The sequence below is a fragment of the Tetrao urogallus genome (genome assembly GCF_951394365.1).
Source record: "Tetrao urogallus genome assembly, chromosome: 1".
Lineage (NCBI taxonomy): Eukaryota > Metazoa > Chordata > Aves > Galliformes > Phasianidae > Tetrao > Tetrao urogallus.
In genome coordinates, this window is record NC_136813.1 from 59,949,918 (window position 1) to 59,972,645 (window position 22,728).

Sequence of the window (22,728 nt, forward strand, 5' to 3'; positions counted from 1 at the left end):
TTTTAAAGCCATTCCTGATCAATATTTGATGTTCTTTACAGGTGTTGTTCTCCTTCGCCAGTACTTCAAGGCACAGAGGAGCTGGTAAAGGCATTGCCATGAAACCTAACTTGAAGCAATGGAAACAACTCATGCTGTTTGGAATCTTTGCATGGGGTCTGCTTTTTCTAGTGATCTTCATCTATTTCACAGACAGCAACAGTGCTGAGCCAGTTCCCAGTTCCTTTTCTTACATTGAAACGAAGAGGCTCCTGCCCCTACAGGGCAAGCAGAGAGTCATCATGGGAGCCATACATGATCCTTCATTCTCTGAAGCCATTGATGGGAATGAGGTACTCCTTAATGAAGATCTTTTAGACGCGTTTAAATCAGAGACTGGAAGTATTAAGAAATGGACTGATTTGGAAGATGCCTTTAGAAGCGAAGACGAGTTTTTTCCATCACAGGTAGGACGAAAATCAAAAAGTGCTTTCTACCAAGTGAACGATGATTATTTATTCGCTGCTGGTCAGCCTATGTCACACAGCAACTTTCAGGAGGTAGCAAAATTCATCTCAGCCAATGAGGATAATCCAAAAGAAAATATTTTACAGAACAACTGGGGCCGTCAGAGGAGAATGAGGAGAAGGAGCACAAAGCACAGAAGAAGCCAGATGCTTGATGAATCTGATGACTGGGATGGGCTGTATTCTACAATGTCAAAATCCTTTCTTTACAAGCTTTGGAAAGGAGATGTCTCTTCCAAGATGCTAAACCCTCGACTGCAGAAGGCGATGAAAGATTATTTGAGTACCAATAAGCATGGTGTGCGTTTCAAAGGGAAACGAAACTCGAAGCTGACAGGCGACCAGCTTTTCTGCGAGCTGAAAGAAAGGGTGAATGTGAGAACAATAGATGGCAAGGAAGCTCCCTTCTCCACTCTTGGATGGGAGAAGCACGTTCCTCAGATTCCACTGGGCAAATTGTATACACATGGCTTTGGGAGTTGTGCCGTAGTTATGTCTGCTGGTGCAATACTGAACTCCTCTCTAGGGGATGAAATAGGTGGGTGAAATACATCTGTTCATGTGCATAAGTATGTACATATGCATATTCACGTTTGTCTTTCAAAAGATTTATACTTCTCAAGCATTGGCCTCTAAAGGATCTGGTTAATCTCTCTTACCAGCATTATGTGAGTGTGAGCATACAGATCTCAGTGAAGCTGAGTGAAGCTCCCTTTCAGAATAGTATAACTGAAAGGAAAATCCAACCTGAAGTCCTAATTTGATTTAAAGAAAACAATGATTACTTCTTGTAATATTACAGCTTGTAGTATAAAGGAGGCACTGGTTTCATCAGTTTTGCCGTATTTGACATTTTGCTGCAAACTGTATTTAGTTCTTCGGATTAGAGCCACTTTCAGATTCTATTCCAAAAAGCTGTGTTGTACCTGTCCATATTTTGGTGTGACTCATCAGGAAACTGCTAGTGGCTTTACTGTTCCAGGCTAAACTTTGTCTCTGTGCCAAGAAGCAATTGAGCATAATCTTAATCTCCTGCATGTTTACAGCTCACAAGCAAATAGAATTCAGGCCCTTCAATAACTCCATTCTCCAAGATCAAGTCTCCTGACCTCTTTTCTAAGTGTGAATTTAAATGAGTTCAAGTATCTCTTCCCATTGTTTCTCCATTGCTGCAGTGAGTCATTGAGATGTCAACATTATACAATTCCTTGCTTAAAGCAGAGGGTTTTGTGTTGGCTATTCAAAAAAGAATTGGGGAGCCATAAAACAAACTGGGCTCAGTTCTTGTTTTGCCTTTTTTTCTTGTTAGCTTTTTTTCCCCCCAAATTGGGTGTTACAAGTTGTATTAACATCCTTGTAGTTCATTTTAGTGCTATATATGCAGTATGCTAAGAGCACTGAAAGAAGGATGAGATGGATGTCTCAGGTTTTGCTTCTGGAGCAGGAAGAATTATCTCCTTTAGCACTGTAGAAACCTTTTGATGTGCACTTTAATCCTCCCATCTTCCACAACTTCGCATTCCAATACCTGCTTCATCGTGCTGTATCATCTCTTTGACACAGATGGGTATCCTTTAAATCTTTGAGATACTTTAGAGCTGCTATCATTATCAAACTACTCTAGTAGGCTTCCAGCACAACCCAGGTGCCCTGATGTCCTACAGCAAAAGTCAGAAGTCAAACTAGGGTAATCCATTATTTCACTCCAGTGGAAGGCTCCACTGATTTAGAAATTCTGGAGTGAGGTAGCTCTGCGTGTTGACCATTCTCCAGTGTGTTATTGTAGACTGAAACAAAATTTCCTTTTATCAAGTGTTTCCCACTGCATCCAGTTTACGCCAGTACAAATGGGTGATGTACTGGAGAATCCATAGCAGGCTGTGACTTGCATTAAAGCAGCATGCGTCGTGGCATGCATGTGCTTGGGTACAGCCCAGGTGTGGGATTTGGGATCCTCTTGCTCCTGTGTTTCCATTCCGTCATAAAAACTCAGGGCATGGAAAGCTTTTGCCATTCACTGCAGAAGAACTTTTGGTTTAATTGGAAATGATTCTGATGCTGCCTAAAAGGAAGAGACGCTGCTGTGTAAGGCCTACGCTGATGTTTTTCATCTCCTGCCTGCTTGCTTGACAGGAGAGTGTGTGGGGCAACAAGATTCACAAAAGATTTTTGTAAATGTTGTGCAGGCTTTGAGCAGGCACAACTGATTGAACAGAGAATTCAGCTCCAAACTGTGGGGCCTGACTGACTGCCATCAGACGCACAGGTCCTTGTGGTCACTGTGACTTCTTGGAAGTCTTTTCAGTGTCCACAGAGGCACGGGGAAGACTGTCTCATTCAGGAGTGGGGAGAAACACCCTGCGTGTGAATTCTGGTTTGGAGGCTGTGTGTTGTACTGCCTTGTTTGATGAAGTTGCTATAGACAAAGGCTCTTGCTGTTTACTCTCCTGAAAGAAAGATGTAGGTGTAGGAAAGGAGCAGTGCAGGATCATTCTCTTCATAGGCCTTTAGCTCCCTCTTCTGTGTTCCTATTAGAAATGCAGACAAAAATACTGATGTTTCCTTTAGTTTCATTAGGAGAGAAATATGGGGTAAGGGACACCAAGTGTGGAAATACATGCAATACCACAAATGCTCCCAACGTGATCATGCTACTAAACGGGAGACACAGTTATTTTGGCAAAATCAGAAGGTAGTGGGGATCTATGATCTCACCTCAAACTTTTGGCAACTTTGAAATAGTTATTTTTGACTACTTACTAAGATTAAAATCACTTAATTTAAAAGCAATTGTCATCAGTGTTTGACTGCATCCTGATCAAATACTTTCTGATCAAGGAAATGTTTTTTTCATCATGATATGAAAAAAACAGAGTGAACAATCTCAGAAATGCAGTACACTGTCTCTGAGTTAAGTTGTGAAACCATAAAGTTCCCATTTCCTGAACCAATTTCTCACTCAAAAGATAGTCAAAAAGTTGTCTGAATTTATTTATATTTTAAATTAATAAGCAGATTTCGGGCATAAAGGGCTTCTGTTTTTCTTTTACATCTCTAGAAATGTGGAGTACTTGCCACTTCTATTGACTTAGTGTCTTCTAGCTTCTCCACAATCAAGATAATTATGTTTAGGCAGATGGAAGTTAGGTGTTGAGGTGTGTGGGGCTCCTGCATAGCAACATGGAAGAAGTCTCCACAACCTCCTTGGGCAACCTATTCCACTGCGTCACACAGAGGGTAATGGAACGCACTGGAACAGGTTGCCCAAGGAGGTTGTGGATTCTCCATCCCTGGAGGCATTCAAGGCCAGGCTGGCTGTGGCTCTGGTCAACCTGGTCTGGTGGTTGGTGACCCTGCAGATAGCAGGGGGGTTGAAACTCACTGATCATTGTGGTCCTTTTCAACCCAGGCCATTTTATGATTCTATGATTAACTGTAAATTTTACAATAGAGATAGCAAGTGACTGTGTGTGCTGGATGTACTGATAACCTTTCTATGTGAATTTTATCAAATAAACATTTTTAAGTATTGAAAGCTAAATTTACAAATGATGATATTTTTTTCCCAATGGATAATAATGTATGGCAGATGCAAGTGGATTTTTGTTTGCTTGTAGCAGAATGTTTATAATCCTTAGAATAGCAAGATCAGGAGAAATGTGCAAGTTTTATATTAGTTGAGATAATTTGTTTTATTTTAATGTTCAATCCCATTAAGAAAAATAAAAATGACCCCAATATTTGTGCTCCCAGATTCTCATGATGCTGTTCTAAGATTTAATTCTGCTCCAACACGTGGCTATGAAAAAGATGTTGGAAATAAAACAACGATGCGAATCATTAACTCTCAGGTAAGCTCTTCCTTTTGTGAATTCAAGTCAGTGTCGCTTCTGCATGATACGGCATTAAATTAATGACTTCTGAGAAAATGTTGGGTAGTCTGGGAAACAGCTAGTAATTTAACAGTCATGATACAGAACAGGTAAAAGTTCTCCCTTACAGTGATGTTAACACAAGCCGTCAGTTCAGAATGATTGCAGTAGTTACTTGTTATCCGTTTTCCAAGGAATTGGTTTGCAGAGCTTCTCATGTGTTCTGCACCTCTTCAGGCTGTGCAAGGTGCCACAGTCCTCAGTAACAGAGAATTTTGCCACACCACTTCCAGGATCTTCGTAAAACCTGATCTGTGGGAATTCCAAAGCTTTGTTCTTTTCTCCTGTTCCCCAATTATTTCCTCACTGAAAGGTGAAGAGGATGAGGACTGATTTGTCTGACAGCCATTGTTCTTTAAAAATTTGGAGCAATCTAGTGAAAAACTTTTGTATCCACTGGATGTTACACCTGAGATGAGTTTGTTCATCTGAACAGAAATAGAAAATGGGATTTTCAGCACATCAGTGCCAACAAATGAAGCGTGCATTGAGCTATAGTGACACCTGATGGTTGTATTTTTTTTAATTTTGAAAAACTGTTGCCTTGGGCAAACTAAATGTCTTTCATCTTTATGAAATGCAGCCGAAGTGTAATAACAGAATTGCTAAGAGCTTTATAAAATACTGATACGGTGAGTTTACTTAGTGCCAAGGGTACGGCTGGCCACACAGCATTTTGTGTATGTGCTGATTCATGGTGAAGAACATAAAATCTTACTCTGGGTTTAGTAATATATTGGAGAGTGCTGATGTAACTGATGTACATCTTAGTGTCGTTTATCTCAACTGTGTTTTTGGTTTTTTTTTTCCCCCATCTGTTCTTCATTTTGCTTTGGGTTACTTTTTGCCAAAACATCCTAGTTATTGACCATGCCTAAGCCCCTGTCCCAAAGCAAGAAGAAGAGCTTAGAAACTTGATTTAGTTGACTAGTCTAACTATGGACCTTACAGAGAAAGAAAAAAATGCCTGCAGGGAGTGATTTGAGCTTTACTTCTCCAGTCATCTCACACAGCTTCCTTGCAAACGTTTGTATTCCCATCACCTTTCTGTTCCTTCAGAGAGGTCAGAAGCTTCGTGCTGAGAAACTGGCCTTTCCCTGCCAGGAGAGAAATTTGCACAGGTCACTTAATAGAACTGGCTTTCCTTACCAGTACTGAAGATGTGTAATCCATACTGGTTTTCTGATCCTCCTTCTCTCCTTACTTGGAGGAAGGAAATTCCTTCATTCAGTTGATTAAAAGGCTGTTGTGGCCCTCTCCTTCCCTCACATTCCCTGCTATGAAAACCCAAAGGATGTGAAGGAAGCCAGTGCAAGCACAACACATATTGTTATTCCAGAGGAAATTCATCTCATACATATGAATGCATGTTCGCTAAGAGTGAAATTTCTATGGACAACACCTCTGAAGGACTCTTGCTTGCTGAAAGGCAAGCAGAGCTCCTTTGTGTGATAACTGTAGAACTGAGCTCTAAAAAGCTTGACCTTTTGGTATGCTTACTCTGTAGTCTTATAAAAGAAGTTTATGTTCTCAGGCAAAAACTGCTCTGAGAAATGGAGTTAGGGATGCTGATGGCAGCAAGACTAATTCTGTTCTTATTGTAGAAGGCTGGTGCAAAGTCATTAAGCTCAAAGTTTATGGTAGAAAGAATATTGCTATGGCAACAATATTATTTTTCTGAAGAAAAATATGCATAATCAAATATGGCTCATTGGATCCTAAAGGGAAATGAAAATTAGTATGAATTTGTCTGGAATGTTGATTAGTTTAACAGCTGGAGCTAAATTCATGCTGCATCAACCAGAGCAGAAATCATTCAGTTCAGTCCTTCCATTGGGTTGGATGCACCAGAGCTCAGAGAGATCTGGTTAGACACAGAGAGTCTGGGTAAGAAGCCAGCAGAAGTGGAAGGGAAACTTCCATCGGGGTGGGAGGATCCAGCAGAGTACTAGAAAAGGTGGGATGAAGCTATGAGAGTGCAGTAGATTAGAGCAATATCACAGTTACTTCAAAAATAGTACTATCACACGTCTATTCCTGGAATTCTTTTTCTAGGTATGCGAGCTTTTACTGTCATGGTTTAATTTTCCTTTTCAGAGGTACTTCACATGACACTGTGCTGCTGTTGAAATGAGAAAACAACCAATGGGGGGGGGAATAAAAGAAAAATACAAAGACAAGGGTATTCTTTGGGGCTGCATCTCTTCAAAGAAAGCTAGTCTATGTCCAAAAAGAGGATCCTGCAGGCAGTGTGAAATATCGTAGCTTTCATTGTAATGTTCCAGAACACGCAGTAGTGCTGATGTACAATTATGCAGAATCTCAAGTGGTCTCGTCACATCACAGATGGAGAGTAACTCAGAGTACTGCTACTTCAAACTGTCATAAGTGCTGTTTATGGCTAGGCTCTTTGTATGTATATATGTGTGTGTATATATATATATATATGTATGTATATATATATATGTATGTATAAAAACAACAATGTATAAAAACTATTTTTGGGTATTATGTATAAAAGGGTTTATATACATATATATGTATATATATATATAATAGAACAAGTTGCTTAAAGCCAAATTAAATTAGAACAAAGAGCAGAGTGGGGATGACTGTTTATTTTAGGGTAGGGTTTTGCCCTTTTACTGGGTCCCATTTGCTTTTAACTGCATTTTTTTTGCACGTGTATTTGCAGATTCTCACCAACCCAAACCATCACTTTGTCGACAGCTCCTTGTACAAAGATGTTATCTTAGTAGCCTGGGATCCTGCGCCCTACTCTGCGAATTTGAATGTGGTAAGATGTCTCCTTGTTCCTTTCTTCCCAGTCAGTCCCAAAATACTGGGCAAAATTTGTCTACTTAGTACTCCTGTCTCCCTGTTTCTCACCACAGTGAACTTCAAGGTCATTCTCTGAGGAGCAGGGTTCACTACTTATGCCTGAACTGGCCAAAATAAGCTTATTGGTTAAAATGCTTTTTTTGTAGCCAGCACTTGTACTAGAGTGGCTTCCTCTGAGATACTAGAATAGATGAATGGTGTGGATTTTTTTCGTTTAGGTATGCTACTATTTTTATGTGGCAGTGAATTTTCTGTATATTTGCAAAGGAGGGATATTGCTAGATCTCAGAAAGAGGCTTTATCAAGAAAGGTGACAAATTGCATCCTTCTTTTCCCACCTTCCCAGACGAAATACTCAGTAACAATCTCTCTTGGTGCCCCTTCCCTGTGCCCCAGGCCTCCCTCTACCAGTTCCCCTTTGCATCTGCTCCCCCACAGCCATCTGTGCTCCTCTCTGAGAGCAGCCAACGTTCGTCTGGTTGTCACTTGGAGAGCCTCTGCCTAGGCAAGTGCTGCAGCTCCAGTGGACCAGTTGATCTGATGGTTCTTGGCAGGGGGAGCTGGGAGCTGAGCAGGCTGTAAGTAGGAAGAAACCTTCATCTGCTCAACTCCCATGGCAGCAGATGCCAGAAACTGCCTGCTTCTTGCATAGGCTGTCACAGGACTGCTTCACGTGCTGATGTTTGATGTGCCTTGTGGGCTTGAGTGGGAGTCGGGGTTGGCTTGTCCTGCTGCACTTAGTTGATTATTGGATGTCTCTGTGTGAAAAAAGGCAGAAGAGTGGCCTAGAATGAGGATTTCTAGGACAAATGTTCACCAATGCCAGCTGCCTTCATAGAATCACTAATGACTTGAATTAGAATGGGCCTCAAAGCCCATGCAGCCCAACTCTCTGCCAAAGGCAGGGCTGCTCCCCACCAGCTCAGGTGTCCAGGGCCCCATACAGCTTGGCCTTGAGTGCCTCCAGGGCATTCAAGCTCATTCACATTGTTTCTCATGTAGCATTCAAAATACATTGGATAACATAAGATTTAAGAAAGTTCTTGCTTTTTTCTTCCCAGTGGTATAAGAAGCCGGACTACAATCTGTTCACTCCCTATGTACAGCATCGCAGGAAGAATCCAAACCAGCCTTTTTACATTCTCCATCCAAAGTTTATATGGCAGCTCTGGGACATCATTCAGGAGAACACTAAAGAGAAAATACAGCCCAACCCTCCTTCTTCAGGTTTTATTGGTAGGTGCATCAAGGATGGGCCCAGTCCTATGTTAGATAAAAACAAAACTATAAATGTGTATGTTTCATGAGTATCTCATGTATGTACATCTATTTTTTGTTCTTGATCGAAACTGGAATAATGGCTATTCAAAATACAAGAAATGAGAACTGTAAAACAGTTGGGTGAATTTACTGTTCTGCTTTCTCACTCTTCATATTCATAGTATATGTATCATACTTCTAAAATACACGCATCTATGAGAAATTTATATTATTCCATATTAATTTATCCATTGACAACCAACTCAATTCTGAAGTTCTTTGTTGAGATCATATAACAGTGGTGCTCAAGACCATTAGTGAAAGCATGCAGCACATCATGCTGTGAGGGTGGAGTCACTGATGCAGTCTGACAGACCAGACTGTAATCCCATGCACATGCCTAGGAATGAAATTTCCCTGTCACAGCTTCCAGTGAAGTCTGTAAGAGGCTGAAGCATTCCCTTTCTTCTTACCCTCAAAGCAATAGAATTTCATCATATTTTTCCATCATTTGTTAATATTTATTGGGGGACAGTTTGGCACTGAGACCACAGTTCATGCTGCCTAATGTCGTAAATGAGAGCATTATCTGGAACATAGCAAGTCCTTATTGTGAATGTTGAAAGGACGCATGTAGTTCAGAGGAGCAAAACCGAGTCAGGATCTTCCTTATTTATGCATCTAGAGGCACAGGAATCAATAGAACTCCAAGTGCCATTGTCTGCCTTGGAAACTTGTCTTTTCATTTGAATCTAAAAACAATGATATATGACATTTCATCAGCTATGGGAAGACCATTTCTGAGCACTCATACTAGGCTTCGTATGCAGTAGTGGCATCCTATGGTTTTGTGGAGCTCACCAAGGGCTATAGGGAGAGTGCTTGAGGTTCTGAGAGGGATAACATAAAGGTGCCTGAAAAAGCGTCCATTGATGTCCTGAGTTGGCTGTGCTTGTCTGGATCATGAGTGGAAAGAAGAAAAGGGTTGTGTGGGGGAAGGATGGCTTTGCAGTGGGTTACTTCTTGAAGTGAGATTTTTGGTGCCTGTGTGTAGAAATTCATAAGGAGAAGTCTGCTCATGTGGAATGATCTCATCAGCAGCATTCACATTCTGCAAAAGCAATTCTTGGAGTAATGAAGTTGTTGATAAAAATAGGATAACAGCTGCTGATCATAAGAATAGTGGAGAGGATCATTGTGCTGTCAATCTGTACTCTCCACAGTATATAAGAAACACTTCAGAAGCTTTCTTTGAAGAAACATGATTTAATTTCACTGTAAGAATAAAACAGTGATCTTCAACCCCGAACCTAAATGTTCCTGACAAAAATATACTACAAGCAGAGAATGCTTGGAAAACATTAACTGCTAAAGAAGCAAAAACATTGGCAACAAAAGCTGCACAGTTACATGTAATAAGTGTGTGGAGATTTAGATTAGGCTATTTGCCTATTTTATTTATAATATAAGAATGCCTATTATTTATTTATAATATACTACTTTATCTATCTGGTTCTTGTCCAAAGTAAACTTTTATATATTTTAGCAATGCTAATATTAGCTTCTAGAAAATAAGACAGTAAGACATGCTCATTGAGAGTCATACGCACCTCGTTTGATAACTACCTACTATTTTGATAGATGCATTTTAAATGTGTCATTAGGGAAAGGCTTCCTATTTTAGAAACCTTATTGAATAGATGTCAATCCATTGCACATATAATATAATAAAAACTGGGAGAGAGCACAGGAACAGCAACTATATCCTTTCGAAGGGCAAGACAAAGCATAGAGCATATAATGCAGCTCAGCAGAAATCTGAAAAGTCATGTTGGTCTTCATGTCAGGTATCTCTCAACAACTCATGCAGCAAATATCCATTTGGAACTGAAGCTGAAAGACACAACTGAGTGCACCTGTACGAAACATGTTCTGACTATCAAACTTCTTCCTATTTATTAGTCCCAGTTTACAAAATTGGATAAATTGTAAAAATTAAATCGTGGATACATCAGGAATGTCAGGAACATTTTAGGGTGGTCTTAGAGAATTCAGCAATTACATCTTGAACCTGAAATTTATATCCATTTCTGCTGCTTAGTATTATTTACAAGAAACTGAGTCTTCCCAAAGGGAGGATTTGGGATGGAAAGTGTTCTCACGGTGTTTCTCTGCAGCACTGAGTCACCCATCCTTCAGCAGTAGAGAGAATCTTTTAACATTCAAGAGATTCAGGAGAATCATTTAACACTGTTAAATAGCTATGTGAAGGTACTTAAGTCACAATATTATTAATCCTTTCGGAAAAGGGGCAAGTGGTTCATTTGTGGGGAAGAGGTAGTCTTGTACATATTGTTACCTGAGTGGGAAGAGTTGGAACCTTTTCCTTGGTAACTTCACTGCATAGGAGCTGAAAAGGACAAGTTTTGTGCTTATTTTGGGTTATGGGTTGCTCTGTTTCAGCATAACTCTGTCCTGGAGCCCCAAGCTCCCCCAGGCCCCACTGTATTAGCTCAGTATGTTGTTGAGTTGAGGCATCCGCACTGCAGTAGCTCAAGGCTAAGGTGAGGTAAGAATAGTGCACATCTTTGCTGGAGGAAAGGGGTGTGGAGGGTCTGTGGGGAGGAGCAGGCTTGAATGTGCTACAGGCTACATTGAAAATAAGGCACAAGTCTGGAATGCTTTGATAATATCACATTTTATGTACATTCTCATACAGATTTAAATCTTGCAGTAATTACATATGTCACTGCTTCTAGCCACTTCTGAAATGCTAAACTATAATGCATATACTATGGAGGTTTTATTAAAATCAGGTGAAATGAATACTACCCAATACACATCAACTTCATCCAGTTTCTATGGCATCAGGCTGTAGCATGCAGATGTTCCTGCTTTCAGTTTTCTTCCAAGCGAGATGTCACCTTGCAGCAACCCATCCATCACAGATGCCATTCTGCACCTTAGCAGTGCTACAAATATCTGACTGCAGTCTTTTGCATTGAATTTGCTGTTGGTTTAACAATGCTTCCTGTCCAGCTTAATGATAGGTATAAGTTCAGGACATCATTGAAAACAGACTGAACGCATTGTCAAATTGCATCCAGTTTGTAGTGTGTTACTTTATGGGTATGTCATCTTTGTATGGCACAGACAAGTCATTCTCTAGTGGAGCTGCCTCGAGGGGTTTGAATAATGACCAAGAACATAGATTTGTTGTTTGATTTTTCTGTTTGTTTTGCTTTGTTTTTTGGGGGATCAGTGCTCCAAGGGAAGATAAATCTTTTGTTTTAATCTGGGAGTCTTTTGGTTTGTTTTCTGAGACACTGCAAGACACTGATGAAGACTTTTCCTAGCTTGTAACTTTGTCTTTTGGCATGTCATATCTTAGCTAATGTCATTCCTCATTATAAATTATTCACTCTTTGTGTCCCTAATCTAATCTTAGATGAGCTTTGAGAATCCTTTTCCCGAATATTTTTGCATTGTTTCTGCGGCTGCCGCCTTCATGCTTTTGAACAAAAGACTGCCTAGTGTTCTCATTGTCTTGCATTAGCCCTAGGCAACAAGTTGCCTTGGTGACTTTTTGCAGTTGGCAACACTAGTTCACACTTGGTTGAAAACTGGGTTTGTTAAACGAATATTGATATGTTTACATCCAGTCCTGGACTGTGAACTGCTGCATATTTTTCAGACATGATGAAATGTAGGAGTCCAGCCACCAAATCTCATGTAATCTGGATTATATACAGTTTTGTAATGAAGACCCCTTTGTATGAATTCCTGCTTTCTGTAGTCCATTGGCACATTTTTCTAACTCACCTCTTCAGAAGTGATTTTACCTGAAATTCACATTTGTATACCTGTCACTTTTTTTCAGCAGCTTTTGTCTTTTTGACAGTGTTAGTCTGTTGGCTTTTTTAACTCCCAAATCTGAACGTGGTCTGTGTAGGTTTCTGCGTTTTATTAGCTTAATAAATGAACCACTGAATGCAAAATGATTACCAAGCCCAGGTTAATTTATTGCTAGGAGAAGGAAGAGGCTCGTTTGAGGCTTTACAGTTCACATTACAGACTCAAAACAGTTCTGCATCATTAATATCATTAATATTTAGTCTTTATGTGCATGCATTGAGACAATCATACAAGCAAGACTACCATTACACTGCAGTAGTAGCAGTTCAGTATATGACTAAGAGTTTAAATTTAAAATGGCTTCAGAGAGCGTGTTGAATAGAAGAGTACAGCTCATCTCCAGCTCTGCTTAGAAAAACACACTTCCATGAGCTGAAAGAAACGATTTGACTTAATAAGACTTGCCTTTATCACTTAAATTATCACTTTATTACTTAATCAGCTGTTCTTCAGTGGTTGGTTGAAGAACTGAATGGTGCTTTTCAGCTCAGTATTGTTCCAGTATTTTATGCAGAGAAATAATATTTCCAATACATAATTTTCCAATACATAATTCTTTTCATTTACATTAAAAACATTACAGAGCTTGAGCATCTCCCTTACTTAAACTCCTACTTCCTTCCTTACTTACTCCTACTATCTTAAATTACAGACATAAAAAAACAGACTTCTCTCTTCACCCAAATCACATTAAAACCCAAAAATTAAAAACCAAATCACATTAAAATCTTCAATATTCTGGCACATCACCCAAATTTAGATAATATATTTTAAAAATATATTTTAAAAAATATGTGGATGTTACTGGTCAATATTTTCCAGTCTATGCTCATATTACAGAGTATATTACTGTGATCAATGTATAGATTTTTGCATTCCACATTGTGACAGATATGTCATTTTCTAGCTCTAGTACATAATGTGAGTATTATACATCTAAGATGACAAGTATTACACAATTTGTTAGGCTTAGGCATTTGGTAATTATTAAATTCCTTAATAAGTATTTGTTTTTTTGCAAATTTAGGTAATGTTCTATTTCAGTTAGTTTTGTCGTAGTACATCAACAGGTGTAAAAGAACCCATTTGAAGAAACAGAATAGTTTTAAAAGTTCAAAGTTTCTTTTTATGTGTGTTCCAAAGAATACCTGAGGCAAATTTGGCCCTGTTTCAAGGAGTAACAGATTTTCCTGTGGTATCTGAAATCCAACAAGCTACTTTGTTTACTCAAGAGTAAAAAAATAGAGTTGATAGAAGTAGCCTAGCATATAGAGAACTATAGTTTCTAAACACTTTATGTGCATTTGTAATGCTTTCAAGTGCTTGTGTTATCAAACACAGACATATTGGTGCATCTAGCTTTAATTCTTTCCTGTAAATAAACTTGTGCTGTCTGTGAAGTGAGTCACACTGTGAGTGTAATAATCAGATTACGCTTATTCATATTTTTCCAGAGTCTCTTAAATTTTGTTAAAGTGATGCTGAACTTTTGCTGAATGTTTGAGTGGTACATTAATTTAGATGCTTTTGTACAGCATCTGTTGAATTCAGGTACATTAAGCTATAGGTTATTTTCTTATAATCTAGAGAACATTTTTAAATTAGTGTGCTAACCACAAAGCCTAATTGTACTGTACAAAAGATCCATGCTGGAAATTGGATAACTGTTGGGTCATTAAAATCACCAAGAACAAATTAAGAAACATTTTCTCCTTTTGATTAGAATCCATAATCATAGAGTCATAGAGTCACAGAATGGCTTGTGTTGGAATTTATTTCTGTAAACCATGCAAATAATTTAATTTTGTTTTAAATGTTTTCAGCACAGATTGTAAAATTCCAGGAATTTACTTATGCCACTCAGACTGAGTTAAACCATACCCTAAGCATCCTAACATCATGAAAGTCTGCTGAATAGAAAAAAAAGAAGAAAAAAAAAAAGAAAAAAAAAAGACACACATCCTTCTGAGGACTTAGAAATATTAATATATCATATTTTGAAAGCCACCATACTTCATTGGCATCTGATATTGTGCTGCTTTAAGAAACTTGCACGTTGACTGTTTCTCTAACGTCATTTCTTTGGAGTAATATATTGTAGCATACTTCACAAATTAAGGCTCACAGTCCTGTATTTTTTTCAACACAGTAGTTAGGAGCATTGTCATTCACCTATAAAACGTTAATGAAGCACATCTTTGAGTGATTCCTATAAAACAAGTTTCCCCTACACAAGCAGAATTATTATGCATTTTTCCATCTTGTATTTGTAATCCTAAAAGGGTTTCTGAAAGATGGAAAATCCAACAAGGGTATTACCGTAGATTAGAAAAGAGAATATTCTTTTCAATGAAGAAATATCTTCAGCTGCAGTTTTGAATGTATGGTTGTACCAGTCACGTTTGCCAAAGCTAAAATTACACAAGATAGCTTGACCTTTTCCTTTCTATGAATTTTTGATTGGATAATTAAGATCTAGCTATTAAAACATAATCATCAGACTTGGAAGAAAAGTCATTTTCCAGCCTGCTTGCTGATTCCACGATCATGCCTATCATGTTATTTTTGAATGCTTCAGTGAACTTTTGAAAATATTTGAGTTTCATTTCCATTCTTAAAGATACTCAGTGCTGAATTGGGCAAGGCTGCGAGAAAACTGATCTAACTTCAGAGCTGTACTTGATCTGATGGGAGAGATTGGACTCAACAAGTTTGGGAGATCCCTTTCCCTCTGAAGTAATCCATGGGTCCCTCCAGACCACACTGTGATTTCATCACTCAAACTGACAGCATTTCTACTCTTTATACTCTTTGTACAATAATGGGGTCTTGATCAAGTTCCCTAGGCATGGTAGTAATACTGCTACTAGTAGATTAATTAGATTAATCTAGGTAATCTAGATTTTACTGAGATTATTCAGTAAATAAAGGCGTTTTTGTGTGTGTGTCCCATGAATTCTACTTGGTATTCACCTTTCTAAGGAGTACTTCTCCATTTTGCTCTTTGCCTGCTGTAGATAGCTCCTTCTGTTTTACTTTTTCTTAAGTCGTGCATATCACAGAATCACAGAATGGCCAGGGTTGGAAGGGACCTCAAGGATCATGAATTTCCAACCCCCCTGCCACATGCAGGGCCACCAACCTCCCCATTTAACACTAGACCAGGCTGCCCAGGGCCCCATCCAATCTGGCCTTGTCCTCTGGTCTTCCCTAAACACTTTGTTATTTGTTCCTTTCACTCTGATTCCCATACATCCTTATGAGTGAAAAAAGGCCATCTCCCATCAGCTTGGTCCTTGCACATAAAACTGATTTCTGTCCATAGCCAGGTTAGTCAGAGTGCAGGATTCATATGTCCTAGCTTTAGATGCCTCCACATTATGATTGTGATAGTGTGATTGTCAGCCTCAGACACAGCAGAGCAAAGGGTAAATATGGCTGTTAGACCTGTGCTCCTTTCTACGTGTAAAACTCCTGGCTTGTACTGAGAGAGAGGTATAATACAAGAGAAATACAAGTTATCTGTGCTACCATTCCTTTTTTCCCATCGTCATGGAAGGAACGTCTTCACATGATCCGTGTTTAAGTGCTTACTATAGGATGAGTTGACAGGCACTGCATCCCGAGAATGCACTTTCTTCCACTGACAGCAAAGGAATCTGTGATAGCTATTTGAGGTGTAGATGTCTGCATCATTGGGCAAATTTGGTCAGATGAATCACACTTTGTTTTCATTTCTTCATCCAGTGTTCCTGAAAAAAGTATTTACATGATTTTTCTCTAAGCTAAAGAGCTTTAGATCTAGAAGGGAGAAGGTACAGATATCAAGAACCAGACTGTCTGTTCACTTTCTACCTAGTCACTGAAGAGAAAAAACAACACTTATAAGGATCAATTTCATCCCATCATGAAACAGATATCTAAAATAAGTCTGATGAATTTTACCACAGAAGTGCCTGCCTCTTGTCAATGTCTTTAAAGAGGACTGTAGACCAGACTGCTTGGAAATGCGAATGTACATCTCTGTGGGATTAATTCTGCCCAGACTACAAGGTTATGGGATAGCAACTCTCTTTCCATCTTCCATTAACATCTACTTAGGTGCTGAGTGAGCCAGTTGGTTCTGTTTTATATGTAGTAATTGTGCACTGTCTGAAAGCTAACTTAAGGACTGTGAACAGAGACCAGTGTTTGGGTGTATTATATGGAAATTCTTTGCCTTACAGGCTATCAGAAAATTTGTTTATCCTTTATGGTGATGATCAAGGAGGAGTGATGAGATATGAAACAAACTTGTAGATGATATTGCATTGGGCAGTGATGTGAAAATTACATAGATGAAAGAAGCAAATAGATGTACTCTGAGCAGCACACGGAAAAGAATTAAAGAAGGGAAACCTGGAAACTGAAGTCAGTGTGTGGGGGAGAAAATTTCAGCTGCAGAGGAGAAACCAGGGAAGCAATAACACAAAAAGATGTGTAAAGATAATTGAGATTACAAATGGAAATGAGATTGGACATTCAAAGGAAAGCAGAATAACATGAGCAAGTTTAGAGAGCAGAGAAAAACTGAATCCATCCTAGTACTAGTGCGAATGTCCTCATGGTTTAAAGTGCTGCTATTGTATTAAAGATGTTTTTTGTAAACTTAGATGGCAATAAGATCTAGAGGTATTCCCATGTGGAGGAAGTTCATATCTTAGAAGGTATGGAACAGTACTGAACCTATTTGTTTTCTATTTTAATTAGGACTCAATTCATACAAAGAAAGCAGCTCACAAATGTTTTTGGTTTTTTTTTTTGCCCCCCAAGAAAGAGCATCTGGGGGGGTGTTTTTTGTGTGTCCTGTAGATCAAATGTGTTATCCTGAGTGTCTTGGGTTCTCACTCATCAGCTGTTGGGATGAAAGTGCTGGCTGTACCACACTATTGGTCTCTTTGACTGTGGTGTTAAAGATGCTAAAGAAAAAAAGTCTGGCACTGACCATTGTTTTTTTGTTTTTGCTGGATTTGTGCATTTGACAGGTGCATCAGGTCTGTAAGTCTCAGGATTACTCACATTTCCACCAGGAAAGATAAACCTCTGTGGCCCAAAGACACCTCAGTGTATGGTAGTCTCTAGTCATTCACAGATTCATAGAATCACTGAACAGTTTGGGTTGGAAGGGACCTCAGAGCCCAGCAGCTCAAACTCCTGCCTTGGGCAGGGCTGCCCCCCACCAGCTCAGGCTGCCCAGGGCATCATCCAACCTGGCCTTGAGCGCCTCCAGGGATGGGGCATTGTCAAACTCATCTTCCAGTTCGTTTACCTTAGATTTAAATGCAAAGGTGTTGCTGTAAATTAACTGTTACCACTCAGAAACGAGCCCTCTGAGTCACCATTTAATCCTTAAAAACATCCTTGTCCAATACAAGCAAAAAATTTGAATTGACTGCCAATACAAGCAAAAAAATTGAATTGACTGCCAGAAATTAGTTATCTGATTTACCTAATCTGAAACCACAAAGAATGGACTGTGTAGAATGACATAGGAAAAGCAAAAAGCTAAATTAGATAGTACGTATCTTTTAGATTGATTCTGGAGGACACAGATCCACAGGTCACTGAGAACTAAAACGTTACCATTTCTGAGTGCTCCATTAACTAATTTACAGGAAAGTCAATGATACTGCTTGGAATTTTGTCATTATGAACCATACCATCTTTGCTGTTACTAAGGAAATGATAACAGAGTCTCAGTTTTTGTTCTTGACAGCTTTCTTATCCCACAAATGGCATTTTCCTCTAGTAATTTTAAGGTTAGCTGGGTAACGTGACAGTGAAATCAGACATTTTCTGTTTAAGGCTTGTATTTTCCATCAGAATCAATTTTCCTCTTACAGTGGTGGTACAGCTTTTGCAGCTGGCTCCAGGCTTGACTCTGGGTGCAGGAGAGAAGTGACTTTATGGTCTGTTTCTGGACATGGTTCATTATTGCACACCTTTCCACCATCTGTTCTCTGATTCAGCTGGATAACGGTTACCTTGGAGTGGCAGGTGGGCTCTCCATCAGTTGAGGAAGGAGGTTCACAGTGGAAAAGCAGGCGAAAGCATTTGTAAAACTGAAACAACAAACAAACAGTTCTAGATATATTTGCTAGGCAGGCTAGAAATATAGAGCATCTCAGTAAGAGTATGGAGGCAAGGCAGTGTGGCTTGTGCTTTTTACCCACATTGAAAGTAGACATTTTTTCACCTTGAATTTGTGTATCTTGCTGCTTAAGATTAAAGTTCACTTAAATTTGTGGACTTTTCCTTTGAAATTGATACGCTTTGCCTTTCTAAGGCCATAGGCTGTGTAGATTTTAAAGCTGTAGAAGAATGTGAGATGTTTTCAGAACCTTTTATTTGTGATAAAAGAAGATTTAATCACAGAAGTAATTGGTTTTCAGTTACTTCACGCATCAGGCGAGGAAAAATATCATTTTGATAATCTAATGATACACAGCAGGAAGAACATAAGGTTCTTTTCATTAACAAGCCATTGAAATGTTCCCAAACTGCAAACTGAGCTTCAGAAAACAGCTTTGCTTAATTAAAGAAGCAAAATAATTTTTTATGTTAATTCATTTCACTTTTGACAATCATCCAAAACACCTTTGATGCTTTTTGATTCCAAAACTGTTGTAATGAAAAAAAACCCCCAATGACTTCAGTTCTCATTTGTATTTGCAAAATGAGCAGAATTAGTCCAGCTGTCTCCTCTGAGAGCTGGCGGTCATGTTCAACAGATGCGGTTACCAGCAGTGCAAGAAGTGTTTCAATAAATTTTCTATATGTTTTGATTTTTAAAGTTGCATCTTAAAAAAAAAAAAAAAAAAAAAAAAAGTATCAACAAGGCTTAATCATTTTCCTTTCATATGTTATATAAAATGGAAGAGGTGGAAGAGGTTCTTGTAAACTGATGTGAAGTTGATGTGAAAGTATTGCAGTTTAGGCAGTGCTATTGATCAATATATCATATTAGTCCCTTCAAAAATGTGCAAATGCTACATATAAGTTTCTCTCAGAGCTATAAAAACCTTCTAGTAGTACAGGTTTACAGTTGTACCATGGGGAAGCAACGTCTGCCTAAGCACCTGTTTTCCTCCAGATCCTCTATTGGTCTTATTTTTCATCCCAAACACAGGATTAAGGAGAGTAACAACAGCATCTAAGGAGTGCACATAAGGTTAAAGCTAACCTTTGGCTGGCTTTAAACAGGGGCTTTAAACATTTCCTTATGGTCTTTCTATGCAGCTATTGACAATGCAGGTGATTGTCTGCTATTCAGACATGGCAAGAAAGAGTGAGTTAGCATTTTGTAGGTTCCTCCTTGCTGAACAGAAGGTGGAATGAGGTTTTTCCTCTTGAAGACACTGCTCTAAGAGGGACTTCACCTTTCTGAGTCTTTCTCCATGAAGTCCACCAGAAAATTCTGAGAAAGCTCTGGACTTTCACCCACCAATACTGGTTGATGCTTCTTCTGCATGTACTTAGGCTGCTTTCCTTGCAATGTCTTCCTGTCTATAGAGAAGCAGGTGAATAGAAAAAGGGGAATTGCTTCAATTCCAGGCCAAAAAAGACCAACGTTATAAAAGGTGTAGATGTTTCAGTGATTACACTGGTACCCCAGTATTGCCAATGATTGGAAGCAACCATTCAAAACGTGCCAAGTGAGGAAACATGGGTGATACTGGATCATTTTTCAGTTTTTGTTTCTCGTTGCCGTTATATACAAAAAAAGGAAAGGGCAAATAGTATTCTCCTAGATTCTCCAGAGCCTTGAAGATAAAAATGTATGTAAACGTTTGCAAGACAAATATATCTTAAAGCACAGCATTGGCTGGAAAGGGAATAACTGGAAATTTTTTAGTTCTCTTGTGCATAACAGGCCAGAATTTAGCTGTGTGTTTGGTAGAAATATAAAGAAAAGCTCCTTAAAAACATCAGGCAACTGCTCTGCATGTATGCATAATCTGAATTGTACAAGTGAATGTGTATACCTAGTCTGTCTTGGTAAACAATTTCAAGAATTCATGATAAACTATGAAACGTCATCAGTTGGCTTAGTGCACAGCTGCTTTAGATCCTTGATTCTTGTGTGGGATATTTTGTGGACAGGGTGGGGAAAACAGGGAGATGGGAGAGAGCAGTCTTCTTCCTCAAGGAGGCTGATGCTATGCAAGCACTTACAGGCCTTTTACTTCGTCCTTATGCTTCATGTACTGCCTTGTCAACTCTATAGGGATCAGTCTGTATAAGTTCACTCTTGTTTTCACTTTTTGCTCCAGGTATCCTCATCATGATGTCCATGTGTAGCGAAGTGCACGTGTACGAATACATCCCTTCAGTCCGACAGACCGACCTATGTCACTACCACGAACTCTACTACGATGCAGCTTGTACCTTAGGGGCTTATCACCCGCTGCTCTATGAGAAGCTGTTGGTGCAGAGGATGAACAAAGGTTTGCAGGACGATCTGTACCGAAAGGGGAAGGTCATTTTGCCAGGGTTCAAGTCTGTCAAATGCCCAGAACGAAATGATTTCCCACCCTTGTAGAAGAGAGTCCTTCACAAACAATGTGCAATAAGGTACTACTGTCGTACTATAAACAAGGAGAGAATACTTGAAAAATGTATCTTAGACCAATCCAGTCTTGAGTCTTTAAATTGTAATTAAGTAGCAGGCATGAGAAATACTTCTTTTCTGAGCCTGAGTATTTATTACTGCTTTGCAAATAGTTAAAGAAAACAAAAAGCTTAGCTTACAAAAGGTGCAGAGGACATACTTAGGCCGAAATATAATGTATTGTTGTGGGTGTGACCGTCGGAATTCGTCAGTGGTCTCTTATGCCACATATGCTAGATTGTAACTTTTTTTAAATGAACTTATTTAACTGTTAAATCTGGCATTGTGTAGCAGCCTGTATCGCTCGTGTACAGAGCTGCCATTTGAACAATGCAGCATTTCTCATGGCTCCATGGGATTTTCACACTCTCCAAGAATGAAGTAATTGCTACTCTGAGCTGAATATTCATTGATTAGAGGAGTCTTTTAATTCCTATTCATACACTGGTTCACTCGCGGGCTTCTAACTGTACAGGAGGCCTTATGGTGGCTATAAAATCAGTGCAGATGTAGATGGCAAAACATGCAGCTAAATCAGTTAAATCACTGGATGCACCCTTGGTGTCACATCCCATTGCTCACACTGAGCGGGGTACAGGGAAAAGAGAAATTTCTCGTTACTGTAGGAAGCAACAAACATTGATAACCTGTTCAGAAAAATATTTTCCCTGAGAGGCCTACAAAGAGGGCGTAAGTGAGAGGGAAATGATGCCTTCCCACACTACGCACAGATAAAAACTATCCAGAGAAAGCCAAGGGAGACTGTGTAGCAAACACAAGTTGCGCTGCAAGCAAATGTAGAGGGAGCTCACCTTTCTGCAGCAAAGATAGCACTGAGGATTACAGACATCATTTGTGAGGTATTTCACTGTGATCAAAATCAAATTCATTTGCTCACAACTTACTGCTCTTAAGAAAGTATGGGAGTTGTTTGACAAAAGAGGAGGATATCAGCATTTTTTTACTGCATGTTTGAAAAGCTGTACCCCAGAGAAGCTGTAATGCCTGCAAAAACAAACTGACTGTGGACAGCATGTGGAGATCATTTAATATTTTCCTTCATGACACACAATGAGAACATTCTCTAAAGGCAATTCTGAAAATCGACGTGAACGCTAAGACATCTAAAATATGAAGACTTCAGTTTCAGATTGCCTCCTGAGTGGCAGGAGGATTTTTGTGTGCTGTTTTTCTTTCCATTGATGGCGGTGTTTGTTTTTTTTTCACATGACTGTACCTTTTCCCATAGGTCAAATTTAGTAGAACACAGCTGTATCCTCTTCATGTCCATTCAGTGAAAAGGCAGACAGTTCAAAAAGGCACTGAAAAGAGCAACTGAGAGTTTGTGTTGGAAAGTATCTTTTGTGTTTTGTCTTATGCAACAGTGAGACAGTGAGTGTGCAAATGGTATGAATGACTATTTCCACTTTGATAGCAATGTAAGCATCATCACAGAGTCTTTTTTTTTTCCCTCTGCTCTTAGGGTCTAATGATTTTTTCTCCTCAAAAGGAAAGAATATCTCTTGCATGGGGCTTAGCTTTCTTTTCCCATGTAGCTTCTTAATTTGGGCCTTATGATCCTCTAAGATTCCTCTCGCTGACAGGAAATATGTCCAGATGGTCT

At 39.2% G+C, this 22,728-nt stretch overlaps 1 protein-coding gene across 1 annotated transcript in view; it reads left to right on the forward strand.

The window, feature by feature from the left end:
• ST6GAL2 (ST6 beta-galactoside alpha-2,6-sialyltransferase 2) overlaps nucleotides 1-21,035 on the forward strand; it is a gene marked incomplete at both ends in the record, with an annotated part of 44,644 nt that extends 23,609 nt beyond the window's left edge. The window contains 5 exons of the mRNA XM_079536683.1: nucleotides 42-1,044; nucleotides 4,260-4,357; nucleotides 7,134-7,235; nucleotides 8,341-8,515; nucleotides 20,767-21,035. Coding sequence (XP_079392809.1) covers nucleotides 42-1,044; nucleotides 4,260-4,357; nucleotides 7,134-7,235; nucleotides 8,341-8,515; nucleotides 20,767-21,035 — 1,647 coding nt within the window. The remainder of the gene's footprint in view (nucleotides 1-41; nucleotides 1,045-4,259; nucleotides 4,358-7,133; nucleotides 7,236-8,340; nucleotides 8,516-20,766) is intronic.
• Nucleotides 21,036-22,728: the final 1,693 nt, after the last annotated feature.